Source organism: Pseudophryne corroboree, chromosome 6, assembly GCF_028390025.1.
Source record: "Pseudophryne corroboree isolate aPseCor3 chromosome 6, aPseCor3.hap2, whole genome shotgun sequence".
NCBI classification, from domain to species: domain Eukaryota; kingdom Metazoa; phylum Chordata; class Amphibia; order Anura; family Myobatrachidae; genus Pseudophryne; species Pseudophryne corroboree.
The window spans coordinates 553441609-553454915 of record NC_086449.1 but is presented as its reverse complement, the minus strand read 5'-3'; the positions used below and the strand labels follow the sequence as shown (position 1 = coordinate 553454915).

Here is a 13307-nt window from a genome sequence, read left to right as displayed (position 1 = left end):
CAAAAATCCCCCCTATGTTTCAGGGATCATTCTGTGATCAGTGCATCATTTATGGGACATGACCAGATGTGTTAAATGAAACACCTGGCCAATAGGCACTATTTTGAGTGACATGCAGGCTACCCAAACAAATTTTATATCTATACAATAATAAAACTCTTAAGGGTTGTGTCTGTACATAGCAATTTTTTGGGGAGGGACTGATTTTGAACTATGCAGACGGATAATAAAAATCAGAATTTCACTACTGTATAGTTTAGAGACATAGAAACTGAGATAAGCATGACCTCGATGCTTCATCAGGGAAAGAAGCAATAAAGGGAAAGCGCACTGAAAGTTGATGTTCCAATCATGCTTCTGCGGAACTTGACTCCGCCCAAGTTATGCAACGAAAAGTGACTGCTCTACAGAGGAACCTAATTAAGGCAAAAGTTTTAGGCAGGTGTGATAAAAATGCTGCAAAATAAGAATGCTCTCAAAAATATACGTTATGGTAAGAACTTACCGTTGATAACGTGATTTCTCTTATGTCCACAGGTATCCACAGGATAACATTGGGATATTGTCGAGCGACAGTGAAAATGGCACCAACACGGTCACGAGCTTTCTGGCCTCCCAGGATGCATTGGGGCCTTCACCATATAGTCCCGCCCACTGACTCAGTCAAATCAGTTCTTTCCACAGCGATTTTAGGCAGGAACATCAGGTAGAGACCTGTTTAGGGCGATAAGAACACACATGCACACCCTTCCATACAAGAAGGAAGAGGTTTTAGTGATTGTCTAGATCCTCAAATCAGATGCGTCAGGGTGGGATCCCTGTGGACATAAGAGAAATCACGTTATCAACGGTAAGTTCTTACCATAACGTATATATCTCTGGCTGGGTCCACAGGATTATCCACAGGATAACATTGGGATTCCCAAACCATTTTAGTGGTGGGGACGCTCCTGATTGGACAGGAGGACCTTTCGCCCGAAGTCTGCGTCATGAGAGGCAAAAGTATCCAAGGCATAATGTCGAATGAATGTGTTTATGGAAGACCATGTGGCTGCCCTACATATCTGTTCTGCTGAAGCACCCTGTTGTGCTGCCCAAGAAGGACCTACCTTACGTGTAGAGTGTGCAGAGACATTAGCCAGAATAGGGAGATCTGCATGAGAATAAGCTTCTGATATTACCATTCGGAGCCATCTCGCCAGCGTCCGTTTACTAGCAGGCCATCCTCTTCTATGAAATCCGTAGAGGATGGAGAGAATCTGTTTTTCTGATGGCACTAGTACGATCTATGTAGATTTTTAAAGCCCGGACCACGTCCAGCGACGCTTCTCCCGCAGAAAGTCCCGATACCTGAAAAGCTGGGACTACAATCTCTTCATTCAGGTGAAACTTTGATACCACCTTTGGAAGATAACTAGATCTCGTTCTGAGAACTGCTCTGTCTGGAAAAAAAATTAGGAAAGGAGACTTACACGGTAACGCTCCTAAATCTGACACTCTTCTGGCTGACGCCATTGCCAGTAAAAAAAGAACTTTAACCGTTAACCACTTAAGATCTGCCCTCTTAAGTGGTTCAAACAGAGGACCCTGGAGAAATTTAAGAACTAAATTCCCAGGGAGCTGCAGGAGGAACAAATGGAGGTTGAATATGTACTACTCCTTGAAAAAACGTACGTACATCCTGTAAATCAGCAATCTTTCGCTGAAACCAAACAGTTAACACTGATACTTGAACCCTCAAGGAAGCCACTTTCAAACCTTTGTCCAATCCTGCTTGAAGGAAATCCAAAATCCTGGACTCTCTAAAAGATCTCGGATTGAAATTTTTTCCAGTACACCAATGAATATAGGCTTGCCATATTCTATGATACACACGGGCCGAAGAAGGCTTTCTTGCTCTAAGCATAGTTTGGATTACTTGTTTCGAAAATCCTTTAGCCTCTAAGATAGAGGTTTCAACAGCCACGCCGTCAAAGATAGGCGATCCAGATGACTGTGACAACAAGGACCCTGCATTAGTAGATCTGGACGTTGAGTGAACAGTATCGGTGCTTCCACGGACATTCTCAACAGATCTGTGTACCAATGGCTTCTTGGCCAAGCTGGAGCTATTAGAATCATTACTCCTTTTGCTTGTTTTATCTCTTTCTCACTACTCTGGGTAACAGATATTGGGGGTAATTCCAAGTTGATCGCAGCAGGAAATTTTTTTTAGCAGTTGGGCAAAACCATGTGCACTGCAGGGGGGGCAGATATAACATTTGCAGAGAGAGTTAGATTTGGGTGTGGTGTGTTCAATCTGCAATCTAAATTGCAGTGTAAAAATAAAGCAGCCAGTATTTACCCTGCACAGAAACAAAATAACCCACCCAAATCTAACTCTCTCTGCAAATGTTATATCTGCCCCCCCTGCAGTGCACATGGTTTTGCCCAACTGCTAAAAAATTTCCTGCTGCGATCAACTTGGAATTACCCCCATTGGCGGCAACAGATACGCCAGCTGAAATCTCCATTCTACTGACAGTGCGTCTACAAGGACCGCTCCTGGGTCCCTTGTTCTCGATCCGTACCTTGGAACTTTGTTGTTTAGACGAGACACCATAACGTCTATCTCTGGTAGACCCCATCTGTTCACCAGTGTCTGAAACACTTCTGGGTGTAGTGCCCATTCGGTTTCCTGAATGGTGTGCCGACTGAGAAAATCCGCTTCCCAGTTTAGTACACCCGGGACAAATACTGCTGACAATGCAGGTAGATGGAGTTCTGCCCATCTTAGAATGGGAGTTACTTCCTACATCAGTCTTATGCTGTGAGTACCTCCCTGATGATTGAGGTATGCTACTGCCGTCGCATTGTCTGAGCGAATCTGGACTGATCTTCTCTGCAGACTGTCCGTTGCCTTAACTAGAGCCAAGTAAATGGCCCTTATTTCTAACAGATTTATTGGCAGGCGACTTTCCCTTGCGGTCCATTTTCCCTGGAACCATAGGCTTCCAAGTACCGCACCCCAGCCCTGCAGGCTGGCATCTGTTGTCAGAACTTGCCACTCTTTTATCCAAAAGGGTCTCCCCTTGTTTAAATGGTCTGTCTGTAGCCACCACGCTAGAGACCTTTTTACACTTACTGGAAACTTTATCATCTGTTTTTTTATCGTCTGATGATTTCCGTTCCATTTGGTCAGAATAAGGTGCTGCAATGGTCTGGAATGGAATTGCGCATATTCCACCATGTCGAAGGTTGATACCATCAGACCAAACAATCGCATTGCTGCATGGACTGACATTGTCTGGGCGTGCAAAGCTTCCTGAGCCATGACCTGCACCTTGACTATCTTTTTCTTTGGTAGGAGAACTTTCTGTAAGTCTGAATCCAATATGGCCCCCAAATGAACCATCCGCTGTGACGGATTCAGGGACGACTTTTCCCAATTTATGAGCCACCCGTGTCTCTGTAAACAAACTATTGTCTGTTGAAGATGGCTCAACAGTAAATCTTGTGACTGTGCTAAGATTAACAGGTCGTCCAGGTATGGGAATATTCTTATCCCCTGTTTGCGCAGACAAGCTGCCATAACCACCATGATCTTGGTAAACACCCTGGGTGCTGTAGCTAGCCCGAAGGGCAGAGCTTGGAACTGAAAATGTTCTTGGAGGATGGCAAACCTGAGGTAACACTGATGCGACAGTGCTATAGGCACATGTAGGTAAGCATCCCGTACATCCAGAGATACCATGTAGTCTCCCGGTTCCATAGCCAACATTATGGAGCGTAACGTCTCCATGTGGAACTTTGGGATCCATATGTATTTGTTCAACATTTTCAGATTGAGAATTGGTCGATATGACCCATTTGGTTTCTGGGTTAGAAATAGATTGGAGTAAAACCCCTGTCCCCTTTGTGATGGAGGTACTGGGACAATCACACCTGACTGCAGTAATTTTTGGGCTGCTTCTTGCAGGGCATTGGCCTTCGACTCTATACGAGACGGGCTGGTGCAAAAAAATCTTTGAGGAGGCTGCCTCCTGAATGGGAACCCATACCCCTGAGATACTACCTTCTGCACCCAAGCATCTGCTGTTGACTGTTGCCATATGTGTGCAAAATGAAGGAGTCGGCCCCCAACCCTGGAATCCTCCAGGCGGAGGCCCGTATCTTCAGGCTGACGGTTTCTGTTCAGGCTTGGAAGCTGGCTTTTTGCTAGCCCACTGCTTCCTACCCCTGGATTTAAACTGGGGTTGCTTAGGCTCCTCTTTAGCTTTCGCTTTACTTTGCCAACGAAATGAGCGAAATTTTAAACCCTTAGACTTAGGGTTATAAGTAGTCGGAAATCTGACCTTTTTCAATTCAGCCTCTGATTCTAGGATATCCGATAAAGGTTTTCCAAATAATATATTACCGACAAAAGGCAATGCTTCCAATTCTTTCATGGATTCTGCATCTGCCTTCCAGGTACGTAGCCAAACTGCTCTGCGAGCGACTACTGTCAAGGCTGAAGCTTTAGAAGCAACTGTACCTACATCAATCGCTGCTTCTTCCAAATACTGGGCAGATTGTCTTAAACGGCAAAAACGATCCTCTTGCTCCCTAGTAGAAGGGATGTCATTCTCTAGTTCCTCTATCCATTCGCCCATTGCCTTTGCTACCCAGGCCGAAGCCATAGCAGGTCTTACCACTGCTCCTACTAGAGAAAATATATTTTTCAAAAGGCTATCTACCCTTCTGTCTGTGACATCATTTAGTGAGGTAGATGACAGTGGTAAAGCAGATTTATGCACGAGTCGCAGAACATGTGCATCTACTTTTGGAGGAACGTCTCTTTTTGAACAATCCACAGCTGGAAATGGATAATAAGAATCCCATCTTTTAGGAATCTTATACTTTTTACTGGGTGCCGCCCAAGACTCATCCATCATTTCTGTCAGCTCATCTGACGCTGGGAATTCAGCTTTCACTGATTTTGTTCGTTTAAATACAGGTAGGTGCTTTAGCTTTTAACACTGTCTTGGCTGGCTCTTCCAATGAGAGAACAGCCTTCACAGCATTAATAAGTTCAGCTACATCTTCTGAACTAAAACTCTGCGACTGATCATCATACGGAGTATTCGAATCTATTGTATCATCATCCGATGTATCATCTTGCGTAGTCTGCCATACAGACGTATCTGTCTTAGTCTTACCTGTCCCTTGGTTACTTGTAGAGGCTACTGGAACCAAGCCATAGGAAGGGAGCTGCATGTTTGGGTTCATAGTGTAACCTAACCCTTGAGGTGGTGCTACCGGAGTTAACCTGTCCGCTATAGAAGATAAGAGTCTTTGCGAACATATTCCATGGTGGCTCTGTTGGTGGTTGAACCAACTCCTGTTTTTTACTTCGCTGAAAAGCGAAACAGTTTGCACACAAACCCTCATAAGTGACCAATTGATTCATATCAATTACCCCTGACTTACAAGATAAGCATGTTAGGGCTGTAGGAGTGCTTGATAAATTCTCCTCGTCACTTTTGCAGCTCACAGACATGGTAATAATCTGTTATTGACTACACAATTTGTGACTGAAAACCACCCTATATGCAAGTATATAGAGGTGAGATCAATCTGACCACAGTGCACCTGATTTGAGGGTCAGAACAGGACTGACATTACACAGAAAAGTCAGCACACATACTAGCAGTCAGTCACATGTTAAAACATTAGACATTGTCATATGAGAATACAACCTCCATAACAACTTATACATAAGTAGGAAAATTGTACTTCTGTTTTCAACTGGTTCTTTTTTCAACATAACATGCAGAAAACACAGTAATATACAGGTCTCGTATGCAATAGGTACTAAAAATTAACAATTCAGTACTGTATACCCTGCCTCCGGAGAGCGGGATACAAGGAGACTCACCACACTTCCATATCCAAGCAAATACGCTCGTAAGATGCTGAGTGGATTCAGACGCTACTGATGTAAACTACCGCTCATGATAACTGATAACGGACACGGACGCTCACTGACGGACACGGACGCTGAGCGGCTTCCACGTGTATGCAGACGTTAAGGCCTGCGACTCGGTCTGGGCGGGATTTCTAGTGTACACAACCGCAGCACCTAAGCTGCGACCGAGTACCCTCGTGGTAGCGTCTGACCGGAAGTGAGGTCATTCAGTACATGAAACGAGAGACGCGCGGAAACTGGCCATGAACTCGGAGGAGGGGTGGCCAGGAGAGCGTCTGAATCCCCCTGTTGACTTAAACTCCCAGGATCGCGGCCTCTACCTAGTCCTGGCGCCTATGATCTCCGAAGCGTAGCACTGTCACACTCGAGATGTTCGGCGCATCAACACACTGTTTGTAGTCTCCACCAAATCAGTGTAGCTGTGTCCTGACCCCTCTAGTAAGAGGAAGTCCATAGACTCACCGTCTCCCCATGCTCCGGCCACAGCCTGGTTACGTCTGCTGGACCTGCTAGAACATCCGACACAGACGCCCGTCGAGACAGCACTAATACCCGAAGGTAAACATTGTTGCGACCCGGTGGGGAGTTGTTGGAGCGACTCTTTCTAGTATACGTTTAAGACGCTGTTAAGAGAAGTCGCTCAAAATAATATAGTAAGTCTATAAAAATAATAAAATAATAAAAGCTTGAGGCTGCTCTATTTCACAGCAGCCCTGTGACCATGCGGCTTCCTGCTGCACCAAGCAAAAAACTGATTTGACTGAGTCAGTGGGCAGGACTATATGGTGAAGGCCCCAATGCATCCTGGGAGGCCAGAAAGCTCGTGGCCGTGTTGGTGCCATTTTCGCTGTCGCTCGACAATATCCCAATGTTATCCTGTGGATAATCCTGTGGACCCAGCCAGAGAAATAGACGTTAATAGTTTATTTTTATCAACTAACAAACAGTGAACAAACAGCATCAATTCTTCTAGGTACACTTGCACACACTTTTTGAAGGAACTCAGCAGGGAGGTTGTTCCAAACACCTTGTAGAATTAACCACAGATGTGCTATTGATGTAGGCTTGCTCAAATCCTTCTTTCCCTTCATGTAATCCCAGACAGACTCCTTGTCCTTCATTACCCTGAAAATAGTTCTTAATGATATTACCTGTATGTTTGGGGTCATTGTCTTGCTGCAGAATAAATTTGGATGGTACTGCATGATGGATAAATACCTGCCTGTATTTCACCACATTGAAGCACAAGGAGTAGGCCGTAGACGCAGTGGTCGGCCAAGGAAACTTAGTGTATCAGATGAAAGACACATCCTGCTTACTTCCTTTCGAAATCGGAAGATGTCCAGCAGTGCCATTAGCTCAGAACTGGCAGAAACCAGTGGGACCTAGGTATACCCATCTACTGTTCGTAGAAGACTGGCCAGAAGTGTTTTTAATGGGAGAATTGCGTCCAAAAAGCCATACCGTGGAAACAAGGCCAAGCGACTCAACTATGCTACGAAAACATAGGAACGGGGGTGCAGAAAAATGGCAGCAGGTGCTCTGGACTGATGAGCCAAAATTTTAAATATACAGCTGTAACAGAAGGCAGTTTGTTTTCTGAATGGCTGGAGAGTGGTACAATAATGAATGTCTGCAGGTAACAGTGAAGCATGGTGGAGGTTCAGTGCAAGTTTGGGGCTGCATTTCAGCAAATGGAGTTTGGGATTTAGGGGGTAATTCAGATCTGATCACTGGGCTGTTAATTTTGCTGTCCTGCGATCAGATAGTCGCTGCCTCCAGGGGGAGTGTAAATTCGCCATGCAAGTGTGCAATGGCATGTGTACACCGAGCTATGAAAATTCAGCATGTGCAGTCTGTGCACAACCCGGGACTTACTCCTCCAGTGTGATGAAAACAGGCTGATAGGGGATTAATGGTGTCATCAATGCTGAGAAATACAAGCAGGTACTTATCCATCATGCAATATCATCAGGGAGGCTTCAAATTTATTCTGCAGCAGGACAACGACCCCAAGCATACAGCCAATGTCATTAAGGACACGTAAAGTAGAACAAGGAGTCCTGTAAGTAATGATATGGCCCCCACAGAGCCATGAACTCAATATCATCGGTTCTATCTGGGATTACATGAAGAGACAGAAGGATTTGAGCAAGCCAACAGTACACCCACAGAAGATCTTTGGTTAGTTCTCCAAGCAGAGTTCCTTCAAAAACTGTGTGCAAGTAGAATTCATGCTGTTTTGAAAGCAAAGAGTGGTCACACTAAATATTTATTTGTTTTAGATATCTCTTCTGTTCATTCAGTTTGCATTTTGTTAATGGGTATAGAATATTAAGACTTCTTTTTTTGAAAGCATTCTTAATTTGCAGCATTTTTTTCACACCTGCCTAAAAGTTTTGCACAGTACTGTATATATATTTGGATACAGAACTATTGTAATTATATGGAAATTATAAAATAATCTTGCCATGTTTCTGAGATAATGTAAAGTATAGTAATACAAAAAGATCAAAACATAAATGGCCAAATAAAAGAATAAGAAAGAAGAAACAAAACACACACCTGTAGACAATTCATCTTAATCACTTTATTTTATTTTCACTTTAAATCTTGGTTTTTATTTCACTTGAGCAATAAGATATTTTTAAAGCATGAGAATGCTGTAATGGTAATAAGTTATATTTTAATTGTTTTTTATGAGCATGAGCAGAAGGTATTTATGAGCACCAATTTGGTTTTCTTTCTTCCGTTTTTTTTTGAAACTTTGTACCTTTTTATCACAGCCAGTATTAACAATTTCAGCAATTTGTGCTACAGTAGATTTACATGGGATAGAACCAGATGGGCTAAACCAATGAGCCTTGGACATCCATAACCCTGTTGCCGGTTCATCAGTTGTCCTTCTTTGGACCACTTTTGATAAGTACTAACCACTGCATACCGGGAACACCCCACAAGACCTGCTGTTTAGGAGCTGCTCTGACCCAGTCATCTAGCCATCGCAATGTGGCCCTTGTCAAAGTCGCTCAGATCCTTACGGTTGTCCATTTTTCCTGCTTCCAACACATCAACTTCAAGAACAGAGTATTCACTTGTTGCCTAATATATCTTACCTCTTGACAGGTGCCATTGTAATGAGATAATCAAAGTTATTCACTTCACCTGTCAAAGGGTACTCTAGTGTACAATGTCGTAACAAGAGTGCCAGAATAAAGTAGTTGCAGCTTAAGATATGGAAACTGGTACTCAATGTATTTAATCTCATCCCTTGTAATTCATTCAATATCTCCTCCCCAGTAAATTGTACATCTCTACTTATAATTATTTACTTCAATGTATTTAATTCTTCACTAAAATTCATGTTCCCCTTTCATGTAATTCTTCCCTCCCCCCTCCTCCCCCTGTAATGCAACCTCCTCTCCTCCTCTGTAATTCATCCAACCCTCCGGGCTCAGTATGAAATACCTACTGTACAATCAAAATCCCAACGGTCAAAATACAGACAATTAACTGATGGTCAAAATCCCAACAAGGTCAAAATCCTGACAAAGTCAAAATACAGACATTTAAAATGTCGACAAGAATTTTTAATTGTTTTTCGATGTGTATGTTGACATAGTTCGACATGGACTCCATATAAGTGTAGTGTGTCCCCTCGCTGTGCTCGGCACACTATTATTTCTCCCCCAGGTCTACTGGGATGATAAAGTATGAACAAGTTGGTTTCAATGAAAAAAAAACATGAAAAACTCATGTCGACTTTTTGACCTGTTGACATTTTAAATGTCGGTATTATGACCTGGTCTGTATTCTAAATGTTGGTCAATGGTTGTCAGGATTTTGACCGTTGGGATTTTGTTTGTAGGTACATTGACCACATACCAACCCTCCCCCCCCGCCACTCCTGTAGTTCATCCTCAGCTCCTGTTAATCTCCTCCCCTGTAATGCAACCTCCCCATCTCCTCTGTAATTCATCTTCATCTCGTTGCCTGTAATTTATCCCCCTTCCCCTGATAATTCATCCTCAACTCTTGCATGTCTCCGCCTCTATAATGCATCCTCCCATCCAGACTTGTAATTCATCCTCTCCTCCTCTGCAGTCATCCTCTTTTATGTCTGGACAATACTGGAAAGCACAAGCAGGGTTTTCTCTGCAGACCTAAGCAATGGGGGATTACTGGCCATCATGACTATTTTGCACCATGTAAAAGGTTTACACATGATTTACTTGTCTGAATATTAATAAGGTTTTCACCTTTACACAGCTTTAATGTACTGTTTGGTATGTACCCTCATGTGATGTTCACTAAACATTAGCATCTGTCCTTTTTTTACTGTCAAATCCTTAAGATCATCTAGCCCAGTGATGACACCAATCTGTAGTATAACAACATTTAGTGGAAGGTAAACGTGCTACAAGCCATAACAAAGCAGGAATAACTAGAGGTTGCAGATGAAGGCTTGGAGGGCCACCTACAGCCCATCACTGATGTCTTTATACTCCTTGCCTTTGGCTAGATAACAAAAATGGTGACTAAAGAAAAAGTGTTGCACCTCATATTTATTACTAGTTACTTATATAGCGCGCACACCTTCTGCAGCGCTTTACAGAGAATATTTGGCCATTCACATCAGTCCCTGCCCCAGTGTAGCTTACAATCTATGGGGGGGTAATTCTGTGTTGATCGCAGCAGGAACTTTGTTAGCAGTTGGGCAAAACCATGTGCACTGCAGGGGGGGCAGATATAACATGTGCAGAGAGAGTTAGATTTGGGTGTGGTGTGTTCAATCTGAAATCTAAATTGCAGTGTAAAAATAAAGCAGCCAGTATTTACCCTGCACAGAGACAAAATAACCCACCCAAATCTAACTCTCTCTGCAAATGTTATATCTGCCTCCCCTGCAGTGCACATGGTTTTGCCCAACTGCTAACAAAGTTTATGCTGCGATCAACTCAGAATTACCCCCTATATTACCTACTACACACTGACGCTAGGGTTAGGGTTAATTTTGTTGGGAGCCAATTTACCTACCAGTATATTTTTGGATTGTGGGAAGAAACCTACGCAAGTACGGGGAGAATATACAAACTCCGCACAGTTAAGGCCATGGTGGGAATCGAACTTATGACCTTAGTGCTGTGAGGCAGTAATGCTAATCATTATACCATCCGTACAATTCTCCAGAGAAAATTACAAGAAAGGCAGAACAAAAGATCAGAGAAATATTAGAAGGTCAAAGACTTTAAGGGGGAATTCAATTGTTTAAAAAGTTGGTTGGTTGTCTGTTTTTTTCCTGTCTATTAGATAGGAAAAAAATAGACACCCAACTGACTTTCAAACAGTTGAATATCCCCCTGTGAGCCTACATCCTTCCAGTGATCTACAACGTGCATGATGTAGGAGAATATCTTGCAATAAAGTGGCCATTCTTACCTTTCTGTCTTTCATCTTCTGCCACCATTCTCTCAAACACTACAGTGACGACCTGCCGCACTGTTGCCGCAGCTGTATTATTCGTTATGTTATCTTTTGTGAAGTGAAGTCTGAAGCAAAGGACAATTGCCTGAAAGAAATCATATGAAGGGTCACATATAATAAGCAAGGACAGTAATCAGTAGACAGAAAGAAGGACAGATGACATGGTGACTACTCTGCGCAAACATTCCTAACACTTCCAGAATTTTCCAAGAGGATTTTCTTAGAAGGAACATAAAATCCTTGTACCGTTCATTAGTATTCCAGCCCTGAGGTCTAATGTATAATTGGTTACCAATTCAAAAGACACTGGCATCTGAAAGAAGATGTTACCTTTTATTATGTGTATTGCATTAGTATGCAGCTTTAAAAAAAAAACAAAAAAAACCTTAAACCACATTCAGAATTTGCCTAGAACATGGTCATTTTCAGCAATCCTTATTTCACAATTTAAATAGTTACAAATACACTAATGAAATGTTAAAAGTGATTGGACAGCTTAGCTTTATAACACAGGATTCTTTATACCGGTCTCTTTCTCTGCACTAGTAGAGAGGTGAATCAATGGTCTCCGTATTAAGAAGATAATAGGAGAAAGCAGGGCATGCTCTGCGTAGCCATGCACCAACCCTTAGTTCCAATATGTCTTGTGTTTGCGTACAGGCTGCGAATGTGTACACAGTTGCAAATTAGTTTGCAACAGTTCCAGCAGACGTCTCTTTTCATTTCTGGGCAGAAGTTTCACTTGTTAACATTGCTAATTCCGTAGCCTAGATAATCACATTTGCTAAAGGATTAGCGTACAAACATGAATTAGGCCCTTTATCTCTCTCCACCCTTCAGAACATCTCCCCCATAGTCCGTTCACTGATTTCCAAACCTGTTACCTTTGATAGGGAATCATCATGTACCACTGTGTTAGTTGTCAGAAGTACCAAAACAGTCTGTAGAAGCTTTAATTCTTCAAGGCCATTTTCCATGAGCTGCCATAACATGTTTATAATATTACCAGCTGCAGCCTATAGAGAAGGTAAAAGAGCGGATTACAAAAAAAATATTCATGCCATGATTGACTGCAATACCATCTAAATAATGGGATTTTGGTTCTTACCTGTAAAATAATTTTCTGTGTCCATTGGGGACACTGGAACCATGGGTATAGTGGAGCTGGATGAGTCATAGGTATTAAATAGTTGCAGATGAGGAGGAACCTGAGCTGTCTGCAAGAAGTTAACTATTTGGTACCCAGGACTCCTCCAGCTCCACTATGCCCATGATGCCAGTGTCCCCCATGGAAGAAAGAGAAATACTATACAATATGTTAAAATTTTCACACATATTTGTAAAATGTATTATTTTCAACTCTTCCACTTCATTGGGCCCTTGCAATAGAATTTTGGCAGCCTTTAGGTAATCTCAGCCCTTTTTGAACCTAAATTCTTTGTAACAAACAAAACCTCTCGTTCAGACAAATTGGTTAAATGCAAATTTAACCAAGTTATACGAACAACTGTTTTCGTCTGTTTTGCAGTGTTTGGGAGCAAATGGTCGATTGTCATTTGCTCTCATCCATTACCAGATTTCCATCCCTTTTAGATCTGGCAGATAATCTGCCAGATAATTGTATAGTGTGTACCTAACTTAAGTCTACTGCTCAGGACACTGGCGTCGACAGGCCGGCCAGCGAGTAAGGAACGTTTCCACTAGTGCTAGTGAATTGGACCAGCAGTGCCCGGAGGCACTGAAAGACCGTGCATGCGGTCAGCAGATTGTACAATGTATTTCTTTTGTTTGGTGTGAAGTTTGTTTGCTGCTGGTATGCCATTAAATACTCGCACAAACTCTGTATGCTGCCTGCTGTGTCCTGACTTTGCTCCAT

At 42.7% G+C, this 13307-nt stretch overlaps 1 protein-coding gene across 3 annotated transcripts in view; it reads right to left on the bottom strand.

Moving 5' to 3' along the window:
• Positions 1-13307, bottom strand: part of MON2 (MON2 homolog, regulator of endosome-to-Golgi trafficking) — a 257814-nt gene that overhangs the window by 202014 nt on the left and 42493 nt on the right. For all 3 annotated transcript variants that reach the window (XM_063927724.1, XM_063927725.1, XM_063927726.1), the window contains 2 exons: positions 12316-12447; positions 11387-11516 (listed from right to left, as the gene is read on the bottom strand). In XM_063927724.1, the coding sequence (XP_063783794.1) occupies positions 11387-11516; positions 12316-12447 (262 nt within the window). The remainder of the gene's footprint in view (positions 1-11386; positions 11517-12315; positions 12448-13307) is intronic.